Here is a 20,684-nt window from a genome sequence, read left to right as displayed (position 1 = left end):
TAACATCAGAGAAATCTCAGTTCTATTTTGAGCTGCTAAGCCCTTGGCCTTATATTCTTAATTTAATGAAAGATAACGTTACTGCTTGGTAAGTAGTAAGCAGGCTTATGTACCATTTGGATAACTCTAGTCACAATAGCAGTGAATCTGTGTGGGAGCCTTAAGGACCTTGATTTGCCATGCCAAGTAGTTACCATGGTATTTGCAGTGTGTTCCCTTCTAATTTTAGGAAATTCAACAAATACTATGTTTAAAGATAGATAGCACAACATGATAAATGTCACAGTTCTCATGGTGCCGCTGTACGGGTTTTATGGCCATATCTGTGATTCAGTAGGATAGTGTGCTGTTGGACGTTGGAGTTGGTGCTACTTTATATCTTGTCCATGTCTGGGTGGGTATTTTAATTGCCTTGGGAATAGCAGGAAGAGGTGAAGGAAATGAGCACAGTATCCAGATCACTGGCCAGAGAGCATTCAGTGCAGGAATCAACGTGTCATTTCAAGTAACAGGTGTCAAAGCTCACCTTATGCCGATGAGGAGAGTCATTTAGTTAAGCATATGAATTGCTGGTTTTTTACATTCCCATCTTTTCTTGCATTTATAGATCTTTTTTCAGCTTACAGCTCTTAAAATTACTGAAATCTCCTTCTCCCCATAAACAAATGGAAACTTCAGTCAACATACGCTGACCAAAAATACACCCATTACTTACTAGGTGGTTGTTGTTGTTTTGTTTTTGTGTGTGTGTGTGTCTGTGTGGTGGTTTCTTTTTTTTTTTAAAAAGCTTGTCAGGGCAATCAAGAAATTGTGGAGGGTTTTTTGTTTGTTTTTTAGACATAATTTACATGGGTAGAGAGAGGTCAGGGTAGTGATAAATATATGGATTAGTAGTAATTGCTGTTCCTTTTCTGTTTGGCTTGTTGGACAGCCTTGTTTGTAGCTGGTATTCCTTAGGTGCCCACTGTCTTTATACTGATCATAATTCGAGTGTCTGTTTTTAAAGACTGAATACAGAGCCAGAAATCTGTCTATATCAGTCATTATCGGGTTGATATTGTAATCCATACCATGAACTGAGGCAGTGTATGTATAGCTCAGTGCTATAATACTTTCTACAGACTCAGTAAAGTTTATTAAAATTTTTGAAACTGGTTTAAGCTGCTTTTAAGGCTGCAGTAACCCATTTCAAATAGTTCTTCTGTGCTTATTTACAATGATGGTTGGAAAAATCTATTAGGGTAAGTACCCCTCCTTAAATATGACTTTGTTCCTTTCTTATATATTTTTAGAAAAAATATTGTGGGAAGTTTGACCCAATTTGGAAATCCAAATTTAGAACCCTATTTTAGAAGAGACTGAAAAGACTTTGGGTTGGCATTATTTAGGTCATTACCAGCCTATGTCTTACCGGTGTCTGCTTAGATTAATGACCAGGTCTTGGAGCATACTCATGTTGTCTGAGGAAGTGATTTGCAGGTCCTGTTGTCTCTTTCTGAAAACTATCTCTTGGTATAGTCACATCTTTAGCTTTAGGAAATGTCCTGCTCTAGTGAGATTGTTGTATCTTTTCATTGAAATTTAAAGACTTGGGAGAATTTAAGGAGTTGATCTTTCTGCTCCATTCAGTGTTGCAGACTTGACACAGACTCGGCATATGCAGTGCTTGGCACGATGAAGCCTTATTGGGGGACCCTGGCCATTCCTGCAAACAGAACGAGTCGCTCTGTGAGCGTGCACTGGTGAAGCCTGCTTATCTTGGGTTTGCATCCCATTTGTCTTCTGCAGTAAATCCCGGGTCCCTTCCCTGGGAGCTTATAGGTGGTTTCCTTCATTTGCCCTGTGGGTTTCTCTGCAATGCCCTCAGCTGTCTTCCCTGGCATTGTACTCTGGCTGGACAGAAGGCAGAGCAGGGCATGCCTGCAGCTGGGTCTGAGTTGTATGTTTGGATCAATCAGTACATGTGAGCCAGGTGGCTGCAGGTTTCCCTGGGACAGCAGCTGGTTTGGGTTTCTCTACTCCATCCAGCTCTAGCTTTTCACAGAACTTGTTGGAACTTTGGTAAGTCTGCACAACTCTCAGCTAAAATAAATGTAGGGCCTCCTGCAAGCAGAAAATCAATATTTTGCTAGGACTGTTCCAAGGATATGTGACTGTTCCGAAGTTATTTTTTAAGACTACCCCTTCTGAGACCGCTATATTTATAAATGCCGCTGTAACTCTGCACATTCAGCCTTTGCCCATTGCATGGCAGGGGCCGTGCAGGCTGTCCTGCTTTCTTTATTCTCCAGGCACTGCGGATAATGAAACTGGCAGTCTGATAAAGTCCTGCTTGTTTCCCTGCTCAGTGACCAATGTAAAAACTAGATTTGAGCGCAGAGTTGATGCCTTGCAGCAAGCGCCTGTTGGGAAGCTGAGTTAATGTAGCTAAAGCTGTAACGCTCCAAATCGCTTTATCTGCTCTTTGTAGTTTGGAGAGTTGCACGATTAATTTGTGCAGTCAGTGCTGTAGCATTGGGTAACAGCAAAATGATTGTACTTGTTCCCCTAAGAAATGAGCTGCTTCATGCTCATAAGAACAGAAAACTCATTTCTTTGTTGTTAGACAGCAACAGCTGGATCTCAGGGCATTCGGTTATGTTGTCATGCTCAACTTCTAAGCTGCTCCAGATTTTATCCTGGTTTTTTTGCCTCTCTGATTTTTGCCTTTAGTGTTTCCTCCAGTGTCTCTTTCTGCTCTGATAGAGGAGTCTTGGCATTACTTAAAAATTAACCAGTCCTTAGAAGTTTTCTGCCTTCCTTTCCTATTGAAGTTGGCCATAACAGACCTACAAATTGAACTCTGCTCTTTCAGGACACCTCTGTTTGAACCATATCCAAATTATTTTACTTTTTCAGCCAGATTGTTTCCCAAAGTCAACTTTTTTTTTTCCTGCTCCCTCTATGTATGTTATTGTAATTCTTTATTAGGCTCTTTTTGCCTCGTGCTGGTTGCTACAACTACCCCTTCCTTTCTAATTTTCCAGTAATCTGCTTTGCTTTTTTTGGAGCGTTGCTCCTCAGAAACTGAAATGATGACAAGTCCTGAGCTCCTGCTGGTCTGCACTCCTGTGCGTTTTCCCACCTCCTGCACTCTCACCCACTCTTCCTGCAAGTAGCTCTACACTTTTTTCTGTGTCTCTAGCATTGCATGAACTGTCCCCTTGCTCTGGTCTGTGAAACTTTGTAGTCTCTCTTCAAGAGCTGCGTCTGCCGTGATGCAGAATGGAAACTGCTCATAGCGTATGACTGTAGAAATATGCATTAGGCTCTCTGGACATAAATATATTTTTAATATCAAAGCACAGCAAAACTATTTAATTTTGGGCGTGACTGACCTACTTTCAAATCTGCAAAATATTGTTGTTCCCTCGCTTCAATTGTTTGTTCTCGCTATGCCGACTTGTTGCTTTTTGTCTTTATTAGACTGTCAGCTCTGCAAGGCAGGGGCTCCCTGCCTTGCTGTGCGCTGCCAAACACAATAGAGTCCTGATTGCATCTGGGGCTTCTGGGCTTTTCTGTCTTCAGACTGCAAATATGAGAAAACAACGTAATTTTAAGGAAATGTCTTTATGTGAAAGGGGCATGTTGAATGAAAGGGTTGTGTTGGCTTCTCACCTCTCTAATCTGTGCAGTGCATGTTATAGACATAAACTCTAAGTCTTGCTGCAGCATTAGTGGATTGAAACTGATGGTCTGATGTATCCTACTGGGTTAACTTGTTACTAATGCATTTCTTGAGATGAGAAATTGATTGAGAAGAAATATCCATGCAGATATGATACAAACGGAACTGAAAAAGCCCTTATGGTATTTACCTCTGTCTTATTTCTTGAGTATAGAGTCATCAGAGTGAGCTAATATTGTCAGAAGGTTTTAGTTTCTTTTCTGGCACTCTCCATGGTCTAAATTTATTATCTTGATTGCAGTTCACTTTATCGTTTGTGACCTGCTGGACACACAGGTTGATAGGTGTACCTTGGTATCTCTTTTTGTAGAACTTTACAAACTTTATGTTTAGCTACAACTTCGACGTACGACTTCATTTGACATTAGTATTCCTCCAGCGTAGAGATTCAGTAACAATCCTGCAAATGTTGTTAGCACAAGCAACGAATGATTAACAAATTCAGCACAATTGCCATTGTTTTCTCCACCTCAGAGTGCAAATCACTGGCTTGAAAATGTTGTTCTGGTCATTTTTAGACAATTCTCCTTTTTCTTCTCCTCACTTTCTTGAGGAGAGGAGGCATATGCCGTGCTCTGTCCCAGACCCTTGACAACTTCTGAACCAGTTTTTACAGATAGGCAGAGGTCTCAAACCTAGCAATAAGTAGGTTTTTTTTTTTTTTGGTTGTGTATGTGGAAATTGGAGCTGGATTACAAAGACCCAAATAATTAAGTGAATTGTGGGAGAAGCTGTAATGCATATTCAGCAGTTAGCATGCTGCTGTGTGCGTAGCTCAGAATTAAGAACAGCTTCCCGTGCTTCCCCTCACTGCAGCTGGCAGCTGGGGTATGGGAATAGGGGCAGGGTATCGAAAGCACTGAGGGATCTATGTGGGGAACTGGTAGTTTGGGGCTGGGGCACAGCCAAAGAGGAACGTGGCAGAAAAGCTGGAGGTAGAGAGTGGGTTAGGGGGCAAGTCTGCAGATCCAGGCTTTGCTACTTCTACTGCTCCTGCAACCTGCGCTGGCTTCAAGGAGAAAAACTTCATGGAAACAAGTTTACTATTTATTTGACTTTTGCAGGTTTTGTGTGTTACTTCCTGAAAATGTTACCTTACTTGGTAGTTGGACACGGCGAAGTAACTTCTGTATATAAAATGGCGTCACTGAAAACATCAAAAGAGTAAAGCAATAAAAGAGAGACAATTTCTGGGCCACAGAATGGAGGGAACCTTGTTTACAGGCCATTAGACTCTCTGAAATCTCTCCGAACTCATTTGGTGCTTTCTTCCTTGTTGTGGGATATGACGGCGTGTTTCCTCTATCTGCCTCCTCTTGTGAAAGTTGTAGGGGGTTCAACATGCAAGAGGGACTGGATGGACGTAGATGTGCGTACAGATCCTTAGGAAATCAGGCTTCACCAAATGGTAGCAAGAAGCAGGGCAGGCATCTTTAGAAATATGCCACCTCCTGTGTTATGACAGGGCAGGTTTCTAGCAGCAGTCCTGTTGAATTATTATCATTCTGTCACAAACTGGAAGCTAATATTTTTCATTAGTTATTGAGTCTATTATCAGTTAACAAGCCTGAATCCCCACATGTTCATGGTTTTGTTTTGGGGCGCTCTCTGGAACGTGTACTGATGCTAACACAACAGTCCTACTTCGATGCAAACAAGGACTGTGGTTCCTACCGACTTACCAACTGTGATTCCTACTGACTTACCAATAGTGACGTTTGAAGGGTAAGCCACCAGCCTAAGGATTTCAGCCGCTCTGAACCAGCGATAAGGTACTCTCTCTGGCATGGGAACAGCATGAGGAATATGAATTGAGAAGTCTCTTAAAAATGGCAGAGAAAGGCGTGGTAAAGTAAAAACTTCAGGAGCTCAGTAAATGCTGCTTAAAAGCTTCCAGTGGCCCTTTGCAGTGAGCTGTGCTGCTGTGGCCAAGTGAAGGAGGGCGTTCAGCCGTTCTGGGAATGTGGGACGTGCGTGTGGGAGCGCCTAAAGCGGATTTGTGTCTAAACAGCTTGAATGCTTTCCTGAAGGAAGGAGCAAAGTTTTGACCATTGGTAGCAAAGAATTGAGATCGAAGCTGTCTTAATGAAGAACTGGAGCACTAGAAGGTGAGATCTGAAGGAGTCAGGAGTTAGCTTGCCTGGTGCTTTGTAAATGCCACTGTGCGCCAATCTGTATCTTTAGGCGCCCATGTATTTCTGAACGCTGAGCCTCCGAGGTGCTGCCAGAATGTATATTAGTGCACTGCACAGGGAGCAGAGAATTTAAGTGCTTATGCTGTGTTGCCTGTAGACGTGGCAATGTGCTCAGATAAATTTTGAGAGCTACAGAGAGCAGTCCTAGCATTCCCTGCCTGCAAACGTTTGCTGCATAGTTTAGTTGAAAGAGGGCATCCTTGAAGTGGAGGAGGAGGAAGGGAAGAATAAATGCAGAAAAGAAACACTGAACCTTCTTTCTTCTGAACTCTAAACACGCTCCTATATTGCGTAGGAAAGGAAGGGAGCATGGACAGTCTCGAGCAACGGTCAGAACTGTCCAGAATTGCCTCGAAGTTTCTCCATGTAATCCCCAGGTATTCCTTTGGGCTGGAAAAAACCTGTAGGAGCTGCCTGGGTGTCTGTTAAGCAGTCCTGAATCTCATTAGTGGCAATAGGAGCCCAAAAGATTCCTTGATAAGGAGCATGCAAATACCAGACACTGCTACATCTTACTGACCAGGCTTAGCAGATCTCCTCTGACCCATTTCTTCCTTTTCCTTGTTGCTTAGCAACAGATGCAGCATGTTAAAAAGGCTAGAAAACAGGCTTTCAGCAGAAGTTGCCTATTTTCATAGGTTTTATTTCCTTGGGGGCAGACATTTGTAGTGGTTATGGTGAGTAATCACCCTTGTCATGGTCTCATGTGAGCATTCAAATTGCTTTATTGTATCGTGTGGCCTATAAATGAGCAGAGCTCTTATTATGTGGTCCTTCTACCCACTTCTGATATCCAGGAGCCTGTTTATGTCTACAAAAGGTATCTGAACACCTACGCGGGGAGGGAGGCTGCGAATTCTGCCTGTGCACTAGGCTTAAGGTGCGGATTCAGCAAACAGTAAACTGCTTTATTTTTTTTTTTTAATGGAAGTGTCTTTACTGACCTGCCTGCGGCACAGAGCAAGTATCAGTCTGAATTGCGAATAATAGGCAGAATCAATTTCAGTAATTAAATACCAACTTTGTTACAACTACTGTATCCCACCGCATCCTCCCACGTACGGGCAGTGTTTATATCATCTGATTATAATGTGTTGTACATTAAGCATTATTACTTTGTGAGGATCTTGAAGTAAGAGGACTATCTCTACCTGAGCTACTTATTTATTTATTTTTGTTAGCAGAGAACGTGGGGGGCTCTTCTCATAAACCTGGACCCTGCTTTCTTAAGCACTGCACATGCACAGACAGAAATAGCCTGTAATGCTTGCAGTCTAACATGAGACCGTTGATGGAGAAGGATATCAGAAACCAGTGAGATGCTCACCGCCCTCTTTGGGGTGTGCAGGTCGATGCATGAGCCTAGCTATCATTGGGATTTTATGTGCTTCACAGCAAAAAAGATGAGGATAATGAAGATGATTCGTGAGTTCAGGGAGCTGCTCCTGGGAATGAGGAAGAGCAGTAGAGCTGCAGCCACTTGCACGTCTGAAGCTAGTGGTTGCAATCAGTGCAGGGCACTCTCCTTCTGCCTGCATCACATGTGCCTGTATCCATCATGTCATAGGAGCAGTTAGAATGCGTTGTCATGTGGTTCCTATCAAAGGCTACCCTTTTATTTAAATTGGCAGTTGTTTATATTTTATGTTTATGCATCCCTCTACTGTTAGACAAACAGGTCAAAATGAATGTAAAGCATGTAGTGTAGAAATGCCACCTGAAGTATGTGCTCTTCAACATCACGTGTGTCTCGTTCGCAGTGAGTGCCATAACTCCTCCGACAGAATCAAAGTGCGAGTGTGGGATGAAGATGATGACATTAAGTCTCGCGTCAAGCAGAGGCTGAAACGCGAGTCAGATGATTTCTTGGGGCAGACTATCATTGAAGTCCGTACACTGAGCGGAGAGATGGATGTGTGGTACAACCTTGGTGAGTGGGGCTTTGGGTTTGAAAATGTGTCATGTGTTTGTTTGGGAACACTGGGAAGCCTAGACAGTTTCAAGAGTGGGCGTTCTACAAGGCTTTGGTCTTTGGTCCCAGTTAAAATGGAGAAGTGTGATTTAGCATTTCCCTACAGGCACTGGAAAGTACTGTGGGTAGATACTCGGCACAGGGTGGGACTCTCCTGACACTGGAGGAATATTTCCCATCCTGTTCCCTTTCTTTTTATGCTGATGTAAGCATTTTACCAGTCTGCCAGTGCACTGCACTGGGCTGGCAAGTTGTTGAGGCCTTTTTCAAGTGGCAAAAATAGGACTTTGAAGGAAAAAATAATATGTAACCAGATGGTGCTGATTTAACGCACATAAAAATCCTAGGAGGTGCAAAACTGTCTTGATGAGGACAACATCAGCAATTCCCAGGAGCCTCAGGACTATGATGAAGTCAGGAACAGATTCCACATCGGTCAGCCCTATTCTTAAAAAGGGATTTGAGCAACATTTTCCAGATACACTGGCATTTTAATGCTTGCCTTGGTGAAAACCTTGTGTTATGTATGCTGAACTCTCTTGCCTGCTGTTATATGAGCCTTAGTCTGGAGAGGTTTGCAGCATGTTCCCTGGTGGTTTCAGTTCAAGTGACTGAGTCTGAGTCCGGGGACCCTGCAGCACAGCTGGCGTCAGAAGGGCTGGTTTATGTCTATCAATGTGCGTAGCTGTAGCTAGATGCGTCATACTGGGAGTGTATCGTGGCAGTTGTTTTCCTGGGGCCTAGTTAGTGTTTAATATTTTGGAGGAAAAAAAAAAAAAAGTCAGTCAATTTTCTCTGTGGTTATTCTGACTCCAAGTTCAAGCCTGAGTTTCCAGCAGTCTCTTTTCCCGTGTTGTCCCCCCAAGATGGCTGTGCTCCACACGTGAAAAATACGTATAATTGCTGATGCATTTTGCTTCTAGAGAAGAGAACGGATAAGTCCGCGGTGTCTGGGGCTATCCGCCTGCAAATCAGCGTGGAGATCAAAGGGGAGGAGAAGGTGGCTCCATATCATATTCAGTACACTTGCCTTCATGAGGTAAGAACATGTTCTGCTTAGTCCTTTCTGTGTTCCTCCTTTCTGTTGAGAAGCAATCTTCCGACCTTTATTTCCTTGAAATGTTCCTCCTCACCCTAGATAAGCTCTTCTTTCCCCTGTGCCACAGGCCTGGAAACTTGCTGAATTGTCAGACCTGCGTTTATCAGGAAGGCAGAGGAGGCTCTAGGTTGTCTGCCCTGCGCACGAGCACTGCCCGGCTCAGCTGATGGTGTTGCGCTCCGTCACGCTGTCGCTGTCCAGCTCAGCGCCCCGTACGAGCATAACGTGGAAACTTCTGTATTTCCTCAAGCAATGTTTTTAGCATGTACAATACCTAGGTTTTTAGGGCAGGACTACTCAAATGGCAGGCTCTAGCCCAGATCCGCTTCACAAATAAACTTCATTCATACCTTGTGGGGTCCCAAACATGCAGCATTTCCATGTCTCTGAGCGTAGTGAGTCTCTCAGCGTAGTGAACAGAACTGCTTGTGTGTCAGTGGTAGCGAGCAGCAGTTTCAGTACATCATTGTAGTTTCCATCTGGACAATCAGCATGTGTTGCATGGTTCAGCAAAGCTGAGCCTAGTGCTTAGACTTGGTTGTATTGTCCTGCTTGGACAACACAGGAAAAACTGTGAGTGGCCCTACTGAAGAGTAATTGCTAAGCTACGGGCTAGTGCCAAGCGTTCTGCAAATTTGAAATGAAATGACATCAACTTCTTCTGTATTTTGTGAAGCAGGAGAGTTGTAGAAAAGCTCTTAGGTTGCTCAGTAAAAGCTGTAGTTAAGCTCACCTGCCTGAAGAAAGCTAGAAAAGTGAATATTCATGTGAAAAGTTGGATTTTTCACCTTAGCGGCTTTATGAGTAAGTTCTGTTCTGGCGAAGGCTTTGACTCTGGCCATTGAGCGGTGCAGGTATGGGTGGTGTAGATTCCTCTGCGCTGCTGTGCTGCTGTAGAGCTATGAATGAATATTGGGGAACCGCAAATGAGCTCCGGTTACAGGGTACTGAGCTGCCTCAAGATAGACTAAGCTAGGCAGGCAGTGTTTAAGAAGTTGGATGAAACTCAGAGAGAAGACTTGTAAGAACATTTAAAAGAAGGGAAAACCCTGTGTCTGAGAGATTCATGGTGCCCAGTCTATTTATCAAAGAGAAAGCAGGTGACAGATTCAGTCTCTGAGTGCCTGAATGGGCAGAAGTAATCAGAGTCCTTTTACCTGCTGTATAAAAATATCACAAGGTCCAGTGAAGTTGAAGCAAATTCAGATTAAGAGAAGGACAGCTGTGTCACAGTGAGGAGCGTTCAGCTAGGGGAACAACTTATGTATTTAGGCACTGGGCTAGATGAGCCCTGTGGTGTCTCCTGGCCTTACCAAGGAAGAGACAGATAGATGAATATCAGTTTCGTTTAGTAGGCTGTGCTATGTCCTTCAGTATATAGTTTTTGTTGTTTTTGAGTGACTGCTTCTGTTTGTTAAGCTATTTTTTCCCCTTCTGAGCATGCATGATCACTTGCTTCCCCTCCTTTTTGCAAAGATGTCTCTTTCCAAGCATCACCTTCTTTCATGGACTTATTTGTGCATCATAAAATGAAAATGATTTACGCCTAGAATAATTTCATCAGGAGAAGCAGCGGTGTAAAGCAGAGTCCTATAGCTCCTAATTAGCCCATAAGACTTTTGCATCCCTTAGCTACAGGGAGGCAGCTGTCTGAAAGACTGATGCATTCGTAAGTGACATAAATTTGAGGATTACTGAGAAAGCCACTGAACTGAATGTGCAATTTCTGCACAGCAAGAATAGATGAAAGCCTTTCCAGTGTTCCTAGATAAAGTGAAAGGTTATGATGAATAATAATTTAAGGGTCTAGTTGTTAAGGGTCCTGCTTCTTGGAAAAAATTCTGCTCGGACTGTTCTGCTGGATAGTAGTAATTATAAAGCTGCTACAAAACTGTTACATCAACTAGTTTAAATAGCTTGTCCATGTTAAGTCAATTTTTTTCTGAGGATAGAAATGTGTAGGTTTCAGGAAACTAATTACTCTATTATTTCACTGCATTGAAGCACTCCTCTGTATCATTCACAAAGACTGATGGGTAAAGTGGTAAGTATGCACGTGAAAAATTTATCTGTGAATGCTCGAGAAGAAAAACAAGTCAAAGCAGAAAAATACAGAGTGAGTAGCGGAGAAGGAGAGAAGGAGGGGAAGGGAACTTGCCTTCAGCAGCTACTCCCTCAGGGCAGTTTCAGGCTGGACAACAAGACTCACTTGGAGGCTTCAACAACTTCACGTATAATTTTATTCCTATTTTGTATTTCAGAACCTCTTCCACCATCTCACAGATGTGCAAGGAAATGGGGTGGTGAAGATCCCTGATGCCAAAGGAGATGATGCCTGGAAGGTGTATTTTGATGAGACAGCTCAAGAGATAGTGGACGAATTTGCGATGCGTTACGGCATTGAATCAATATACCAGGCTATGACGTAAGATGCCTTTCGTATGGTCTATAGTGCAGATGTTCAGTCTGACTAATTGATGTGACTTTTCTGAGTCTGAAGATTAAATCTGGTTGGTAATGAGAGGCTTGGCATTGCCGGCTATTCCTTTGGGGGATTACTGTGAGCAGGAAGAGACTGCCTATCTCTGAATCAATAGCTTCCTCAAAGTCTAGAAATTAGCGTCTGATAAAGTGCTGGAATTAGACATCCAGCTGAGCACTTGGAGTGAGCACCTTTCCGTTTAAAATGAATTCTAAGGCGCTACACCAGCCTCAGTAGTGTAAATAAGTGTACTTTATTATTGACAGTTGAGCCATTTTTATTTTAAGACTCTAAAATCTCTATTTGAACACTATCATATTAAAAAGATATTGTCTAAGGATCCCAGTGAAGATTTCTAGTGGTATGAGAAGGGAAGAGGTTTTGTGAAAGTGTTAATCCTGCAGGTCTGTTGTGGCAATTGATACAGTCCTGTGAAATCACTGTGAATGAAATCCTGTGAATTCCCAGATGCTGTTGAGAGCTAGCTGTAATATTCCTAATGTAATATTAAATATGCAGACTAATGCAAAAAAAAAAAAAAAAGGTCCACATCTGAAGCTGAAAGCTTTTTTTTTTTTTTAAATCAACTTAAGGGCCTTGGACTAGTTATGATCTGCACTTATGTCTGCTTGCAAGCACCTTTCTGCCTATTGATTTAAGCCAAAGTAGAAAGAAATTGCTGAAATTAATGAGACACCTGCCATGACTAGATGTTCTTGTCCAGGGCTTATTGTGAATAGCTACAGTTAAGCTGCTGGCACATTGTGGTTATTGTTATTTCAGGGATTTTTGTAATAGTAAAAATAGGGTTTGTGTGTGGGCAATAGATCTTTCAGAGACATTTGTTAAAAGATGAAAAAATAGCCAAATGGAAAGGGGAACATTATTATTTTGCAGACTTGTAGAAAGATATGAGTTGGAAAGGACTTCTGGAGGCCGTCTTTCTTGCTCATAGCAGAGCTAACTTGGCAATTGGATCAGGTTGCTCAGGGTCTGGTTCACTTTGTTGAAAATCTCCAAGGATGGTGATATACCGCCTCTCCCTCTTTTCCGAGGACACGAGCTTTCTGGGAAAGAAATTCCTAGTTGGAAAATCCTAATCAGAATTTCCTGTGCCCCAACTGCTGCATGTTGCCACTCTAAGATACTGTCTCTGTCTCCATCTTCTTGCTAACTCTACCCTATCTGTTAATTAATGAAGGTATCAGTTAGATCCCTGCTACTTAAGCCTGCTGTTCTTCAAGCTAAACAAAGGCAGTTGATGTGCCTTCATTGATCAGTCTCCATCCTTATTTACTGATAAAGTGCCCAAATTACCTGTTGGTACATAGCTTGCTGGCTACGTGATACCTAACATTGAAGTATCAGTATCATATGGTTATCTGAAATACTGGTTTGTGAATTTGTGTGAAATCCTCTCACTGGAACTTTTTTGGTTTTAATTATTTGCAGGATAACTTGCAAATGTCTGTGGTCAGCCCCGTGGGGAGAAAGCTACATTTAGAAAATTGCTCCCAAATTTGATTTGGGAGCTTTGTAAGGATTCCTGCATAGAGAACTACTTAAAAATTGGCCAACTTTCCTGTCTGTTGGAATGAACCTCACTTGCTTCTGCTCTTATCAGCCTTCTTAAGCTCTGATTTTTTTTTTCCCTCATGTCTAACAGATTTTCTTTGATTGTTTAATCATTTCACAAGCCCAAATGCTTCTGGAATAGCGTTGAGATTTCCTGCAGGAGGGTTCCTTGCACTTTAATGAGAGCAATTAAATGATAAAATGCAAATGAGGCTGTGTGATTCCAGCAGGATGGAAGGGTTAGCCCTAAGGAATTGAGTATCAGCGTGGCACGCAGCTACTAATGCATGATCTCGCTGTGCTTGAATGCTTTGCGGTTGCTGCTGCCTCGTGTCACCTCAGTAGCTGTGGCTACCTCAAGGAGCAGTAAAATTTATGGTAATCTCCTTGTGTCAGGCTTGAGTCTTATAATTGGAATTAGGACCCAAGGTATTACCTAATCACGAGCTATTGACAATAAATTGTTGAGAAGAGAAGCTATTTTGTAGTATGGAAAGGGCTGTAGTAAAGAGATTACTCTTGTTTCTATAGTATCTATTGTTTCAATGGTATCTTTCCGAAAAACTCAAAGTAAGGTGCTGGAGACTTCCTAGAAGAGAGAAAGCGTAGTTGGCATCTGTGCAGGGTGCTAAGCAGAGCCATGTGGCTGTTAAAGGGATAGGAAACAGTGGCCGACCTTTGGTTCTGGAGACTGTAGGCAGAAAATGAAGTTGTGCTGTGCAAAAGAGACCAGAATGACCGGGACTGTCCTCTCTATTGCAGGCACTTTGCATGTCTCTCTTCCAAATACATGTGTCCAGGTGTGCCAGCTGTGATGAGCACCTTACTTGCCAATATCAATGCTTACTACGCGCACACAACTGCCTCCACAAATGTGTCTGCTTCAGACCGCTTTGCAGCCTCCAATTTTGGGGTATGTTTCTGTGTTCGATGATGTTACAACTGGACATGTTTGATTTGCCTATGACGTTTCTGCCTTTCAATAAAGAACTAGATCCGCTTAAGGAGCGTTAGATCCATGAGGAGCTTTAAGCTGTGGAGCTCTTCTAGACAAAGCAGAGCAAGGTTTATTGTCATCTTCACACAGTTTGTATATTTGTCAGTGTAATGTATTGGAGTGTCGGCTCTTTGTGTTCAAATTGCACTGAAGCACAGATGGTATGGAAATGAGCAAATTGTATTAAACACTGTGTGGTGATGCTGTTGATAAAATATACCGTGCAATCTAATGATTTCAAAACTTCATTTTTAAAAACAGCAACTGCTTAAAGAAAAAAAAAAAAAAAAAAAGCCTGTCCCCTAATGGTTCAGCTCCTTCATATAATATGAGGTGGGGTTGAGCACACTAGCAAAGTGGTAGAGTGGAGCATATCGGGAAAGTAACTGCAATAGCACGAGTTCTCCTGTAGGACAGAGGATACATAGATTTGAATGAGGAGATGTTCACAGTGCGAAACCAGGATCCAGTGGAGAGACCTGACTCCAAGAAGATAGCCCTAGTCACGAGACACCTGTAATACTTGTCATTGAACTAATACGTAAGAACTTGGATCTGTCTCATTGCTCTGCAGTAGACCCTTTTATGCCTGTTCCTTTACTCACTTCTGAATAACAGTTTCTCTACAATACAAGCTTAGTGCAAACTGAGTTCTAGATATCAGGTTGTTTCATTCTGCCTCTACTTCAAAATGGTAATAGAGTATTTTTGCAACGCTTCTACTGTTTTATAAGCTTCAAAAATCATTACAGTGTAACGGCAATTCCAGGAATCCAAAGAAAATACTGTTTGCACAATGTGGTTTCCTCCCACTCTCCTGAGATCTGACACTGCTTCTCTGATAAGTGGCTTCTTACTCTGAGCATCAATTGGACAGTGATGATATGTGATGTTTGTTGGTGTTTTCTGCTCAACAGAAAGAACGATTTGTGAAACTTCTGGACCAGCTCCATAATTCACTTCGTATTGATCTATCAATGTACAGGGTAAGTGTCAATAAATGGAATCTTTTCAGTGATTCTCATGGGCAGAGAGGAAACACAGTTTGGATTTTTCTTATATGTCTGAATTTTTGGGTAATTTCTGTGTCTTATGGAATTGTCGTGACCAGCTTGTTGCTCAGATGCCTAATTCTGTTTCTCTTTTGGATAGAGCTTCAACTATATTCTTTCCTGCTTTATAACTACCTCAAAACTTCTAAAGTAATTTAAAGATTGTGAACTGTACTTATCTGTGATACTCTCTCAGAGTAAGTTGAGTTAGATTAATTCCTTTGAATTAAATCCTCCTCAGCTACTTCAGGCATAAACTACAGAGAGAAAACAGACGAATCTGTTCTCACTTAGAGAGGCAGGAACTTTTAGGGGACTCACAGCCACGTTGCACATATTTTAGGTCTGGCAGACTCTAATCGCTATCGCTGACTTTGGATCTAAGATGTGCTCTCAGGATGAGATCCCACTTAAAAGTATAAGGGAGGATGAGTTTCAAAAATTACCATCAGTCCATCAGACTTCTTAAACCCTCTAGTTTCTTTCTGTGCTGCTCCAGAGTCAACACAGTCTTGTGATTTGGCTGCTTTTTTTAAATTAATTTTTATTTCTTCCTGGAGAGTCTAGCAAGAAGCAGGAGCATAGGAGTTCCTTACATATGTTTTCTTTTTCTTATTTTTTATAAAATACACTAATTACAAATTTTTTTAAGGAAGCAGGAGTCCTGGAAGCATTTTGCTGACGCCTCAGTCCCATGGTCCTGAGATGTTAGGCTCAGTGAAGTCTCTGCTCTGGAATATGGAGAGAAATGGTATCATAGTCAAATACCCTTTCTCACATCAAATGCAAGTCCTCTCCTTTTGTCATGGTTTCCTTCAGAAACCTTCAGCCTATCTTCTGGGGCCCCTGTGTGAGAGTGGAAAAACCTCTTGGTATTTAGCACTAGCTAATAATTCCAGCTATCGATTGAATGGCCCTAGCTTGTTTGTGGTACTGAGTTTCTTCCTTTGGCAGGGGACATACTGGAGCAGTTTTGAGCCGTTTTACACCTGTGTCAATGGAAATACAATAAATAGTGACTAATACTGCTTCACTGAAACGTTCAAAAATGGTGTCAAAAAATCAGCTTTGTTGTTTTTTTTTTTTTTTTAAATCATATTCCAGGTGGTTTATCTCTCTGAAACACACCAAAACATACGGAGAAGGGAAATATGAATGGACTAAGAGGAGGAATGCATTAGGAAGACAAACAGAAAGGGACAAGAAAGGGCAAGACACAAAAAAAGATAAAAGGGATGCTATGTAATGAGCTATTCTGAAAGTGCATTACTAGTAAGGCAAGGTCCAAAGAGAGCACTGATCCGCAGTGTAGCAGAGAAAAAGCTACCAAAACATGGCAACAGGAAGCTGCAATGTTGGTCCCTTTCTGTTTGTATGATCTTCAGGAAAAATTGCATTCGGGTATGGATGAACAAGACCTTAGCTAAGGACTAGGAAAAATTAATGTACTTCAAATAATGTAGAGGTTATCAAATTGGTAGTATACTTAAAAAAAACAAAACAACACAGGGACTGAAGCCATCTGAGACCTGCTAGTGATTATTTTAAGACCCCTGAAGGACCTGCTAAGTTCTGGAAAACCAAAAAAGGCATTTCTGTTTGCAGCTGTAAAAAGAGGAGATAGCAATGTACAATTTAAATTACCCAATTAAAATGCGCCCCCCCCCCCCACAAAAAAAATATTGAAACAGCAAGCTATTCGTAAGCACTTATAACAAAACAATGAGTAACCAGCAAAGTGGATTTGTCAAAAAGAAAGCATCAATAGTTTTTGAATGGGCAAACATGACAAGACTATTCAAGTGCGGTTGCCTTTGCTATTTTACTTGTGGCAAAAGCAGCACGCTGGCCTGAGTGTAAGAACGTGCTGAGGAACCTTAACACTGTGAAAGGACACAGGAGGGAAAGAGTGGGAACACAGGGAAGGCAATGGTGCCTGAGGTCAGAAAAGCAGCAGTCTGTTGCAAGAAATAGCTTGCTGCTTTGGGGTCAGCATATATGTGCATGCATATATAAATATATATATATATATATAAAAAAAAAGAGAGAGAGAGAGAGATTGTGTGTGTGTGTGTATATAGTGTATATGTGTACATATATATGTGTATGTATGTATATAGTTCTGGAAAGGACAACGTGGATCTCAGAGTGGAAGAGGAAACAACCATTACAGACAGCAGGGTGATAATGTAAAATAAAAGTGTGTTAGAGCGAAGGAGGTGCTGAAGGATACGTGCTTATCTTGGCGGCTTTGGTCTTAGAGGGGAGCAAGTGGTTAAGACAACTTTTTATGGTGAGCAGCGCTCTTTTTGTCCTTCTCCGTCCGATTTATTCCTCCAGAGAGACTGAAAATATACCACACCTTTTGGTGTCTCAGAGAAGCCAAAAGCTGAGCAGGGAGCGTGGGAAGGAAAGCACCAGCCCAGTGGTTAGGCAGGAGGCCAGGGCTGAGGGTGGCGAGGCTGTTGTTCACAGCCTGCTCTTCGTGGGGCCAAGGAAAGGCCTCATGTCTCTGAGGGTTGTTAGTCTCCTGGCATCCACAAACTTTGCATCCATATGAGAAGCTATTAAATTAAGCAAACAGATGAGCTCCTGCAATAAAAGGCCTTATTTGTTGAGCATTGTTTTGACTGGTACAAGCTTCTTGAACAGGAAATGTTTCTAAGACACTTTCCCTATTTAGAACATGCTTGAAGCTTTGCAGGGATCTGACTGTGCTTTCCAACAGGATTTCCCTTTTTTGTCAACAGAACAACTTCCCAGCCAGCAGCCGTGAACGATTGCAGGACCTGAAGTCTACAGTGGATTTGCTGACCAGCATCACCTTCTTCAGGATGAAGGTCGTGCTATGGGTGGGGATGGGAGCGAGACCTCTGTAGCTTTGCAGCAGGAGCTGGTTTTCCATTTTTATTCTGTTATTTTGTGCCTTTGTTCTTTAGACACTGTGAAAGACAATGGAGGTCTTAGGCTGACTGTGTGATAAACATCCACATTTTATTTCTATATCACTGTATGTTGATTGACAAAGATTAATGCTGTTTTTTCTTTAGGGTTCTTAAGTCATAAACATGGCACAAATAATTTTCTTCAAAAAAAAAGAAGGCATATTGTTCATCTTTAGAATAATGTTAGGAAGCTTTTCATATAAAATTTTGTCTATATCACTTAATTGTGACAACTATGTCTTCACTCTCTTTTATCCAGTAGATATTTTTAAATTTATTTCCTGGAGGGTAAGATACTGAAATGATAGTATCCATCAGTAAAGACCCAAGGGAGTTTTTGTGTATGTTAATGTGCCTGTCTTGCAGTAAAGTTTATTGTTCTGGCAATGTGCAATGAGATTATTTTTAACTCTTGATTTTTTTTTTTTTGTTTCTCAACTTTTTTTTTTTTAAACTGCTGCAGTAGGTGAGCACATGTCACTTAGCAGCTTTCATCTTTTCAAAAACAAAGCAAGTTTTCATTTGAGCTATTTCAGGAAGTGCTTATCACTCTCATCCTAAGGCTTTTGGATGATAATGTTTTAGAACTTTTTTTTGAAAGTCTTCATTCATACAACATGTATGTATTGAAAGTTTGGTTTACAGAAGCACTCTGAAAGATTTAGAGACAACAGCAAGCAAAATTGCCTCAGGATATAGTTGTATTCTCAGGATGATGCCTGCATATCTGTTGCAGTATTAAAGTAGACCTGTAATGTTTTTCTAAAGTAATGTAGCAGTGACACAAAAGAACTGATGTTGCAAGAGGAGAATGGAGTATCAGTTGGCATGTCACTAAGGATTCTGGTATGCTTTAAAATTCAGTTAAGCTGATGAAGAAAAATGCCCTCAAAGAAAGTTATTGTATTTAAAGGCACGTGAGTGTTTGGTCTTTAGCAAGACTTTCCAGATCAGATGTAACGTGCATGCTCTGATGGTTGAAAAGAACGTGTGCTGTCATTATAGCAAAATCCTTTAAGTTTAGCAGAGATTATGTGTGCCTAGCTCAGACTTTCTGCACCAAAGCACACAATTTATGTATTCTGAAGAATGCTCCTTGGCACTTCAAAATCTCTCTTATGCTCCAGATGATCCTGCTGGAGCATAAGTGTTGTCACTGCTGTTTTGTAGCTGGGCAGGTGAGCCACAGAGACTGGCTCTTACATGGTTTCAGGTCACTAACAGTGCAAGCGGTGGAAAGCAGATCCACCGAGTCCTGGGTAGTGCCCAAACTGGTGGCTTGTTCTTTTTCTGCTTTATGAACACTGTTTTGTTTGGCTTTTTTTTGTTGTTGTTGTTGTCTCCTTGCAGGTTCAAGAGCTGCAGAGCCCGCCCCGAGCCAGCCAGGTAGTGAAGGACTGTGTAAAAGCTTGCCTCAACTCCACCTATGAGTACATTTTCAACAATTGTCACGAGCTGTACAGTCGCGAGTACCAGACAGATCCTGTGAGTAACTGATAAGCAGGCAGAAATCCAAGCTTCTGATTTGCTTAAGATGATAATGAGAATACTAATTAATACAAAAAGCTAGAAGAAAATTGTGTGGCATGTAATCTTCTAAACGTACAAAACTTGTAATCAATTAATGAGCACTGATTAGTAAGTGGAGGATGATAATTGTTTTACACTAACTAATTGCTCTGCCATTCATTTTACCAGCTTCAGCTATTTTATTTCATGAGCAGCTATTTCTGAAGGGAAGGTTCGATGCAGCATTCAGTCCGCAAAAGCCAATTAGCATGTAGACCTATCAAGGAAACCGTATTTAGGTTAGATAAACCTCAAGGAGTGAAATTTTACCTTGTTTTCTGGCACCTAGTGTCCTGCACTGGGCTTAGGATGTACCTCTAGCCCCAATTTTTTCTCAAATCCCTGAGAGCTCTACTGCCCAGTCTTCAGTAACACGCACAGAATTTGTCAACGTGGATATGTTAGTCAACACAAGTGACTAAAGTGCAAGTAGTTGCAACTAGCTTAGAGAAAAAGATGTCTCGGCAAGTTTGCCCTAGCCTGAGCTGCTCTTGGCATGGTACGTGACAAAAGGAGGGTTATCTCTGGCTTTGAGGCCACCACTTGGGAGCATGGTTTGCGTGTTACTGTGTTTTATGTTAGATGAAGCAAGTTGCCGGGAGACGTTAATAACTTTAAACTCTTTGGAAGGACGTGCCCAAATGTACTTCGTGTTTGGAGTTTGTAAGGAACAAGGTGATCCACATTTGTGAGCTTTTTCTTTCCCCTTTAAATTTACGCTGAGTTTCCAATGGCTTCCTTCCCAGAACAAAAATCAGGACCTTCCTCCTGAGGAACAGGGCCCCAGCATCAGGAACCTGGATTTCTGGCCCAAACTCATCACACTGATAGTTTCTATCATAGAAGAGGACAAAAATTCTTATACCCCAGTCCTGAATCAGTAAGAAACTTCCATGTCCTTTATGGCTAATGCTAGTAGTGGTCTCTCTGTGTGCTCTGCTTTATTTGTTAAACTGCTTTCTATCTCTTCTGTCACTTGTGTATTTCTAGAAGTACTTATCTTGTCTGTCTGTCTTTCTGTCTTATTTGTCTCTGTCTATATAAATAACTCTTTTTGATTGGGATGGAAGA

The 20,684-nt window shown here is 41.7% G+C and overlaps 1 protein-coding gene across 7 annotated transcripts in view; it reads left to right on the top strand.

Moving 5' to 3' along the window:
- LOC104150901 (protein unc-13 homolog B) overlaps positions 1-20,684 on the top strand; it is a 217,833-nt gene that overhangs the window by 142,038 nt on the left and 55,111 nt on the right. For all 7 annotated transcript variants that reach the window (XM_068925344.1, XM_068925343.1, XM_068925342.1 and 4 more), the window contains 8 exons: positions 7,683-7,852; positions 8,818-8,933; positions 11,255-11,418; positions 13,813-13,963; positions 14,965-15,033; positions 17,850-17,939; positions 19,395-19,529; positions 20,360-20,493. In XM_068925344.1, coding sequence (XP_068781445.1) covers positions 7,683-7,852; positions 8,818-8,933; positions 11,255-11,418; positions 13,813-13,963; positions 14,965-15,033; positions 17,850-17,939; positions 19,395-19,529; positions 20,360-20,493 — 1,029 coding nt within the window. The remainder of the gene's footprint in view (positions 1-7,682; positions 7,853-8,817; positions 8,934-11,254; positions 11,419-13,812; positions 13,964-14,964; positions 15,034-17,849; positions 17,940-19,394; positions 19,530-20,359; positions 20,494-20,684) is intronic.

The sequence above is a fragment of the Struthio camelus genome, chromosome W (genome assembly GCF_040807025.1).
Source record: "Struthio camelus isolate bStrCam1 chromosome W, bStrCam1.hap1, whole genome shotgun sequence".
NCBI lineage: Eukaryota > Metazoa > Chordata > Aves > Struthioniformes > Struthionidae > Struthio > Struthio camelus.
The sequence above is the reverse complement of the archived record's forward strand: the minus strand, read 5'-3'. Positions and strand labels throughout refer to the sequence as shown.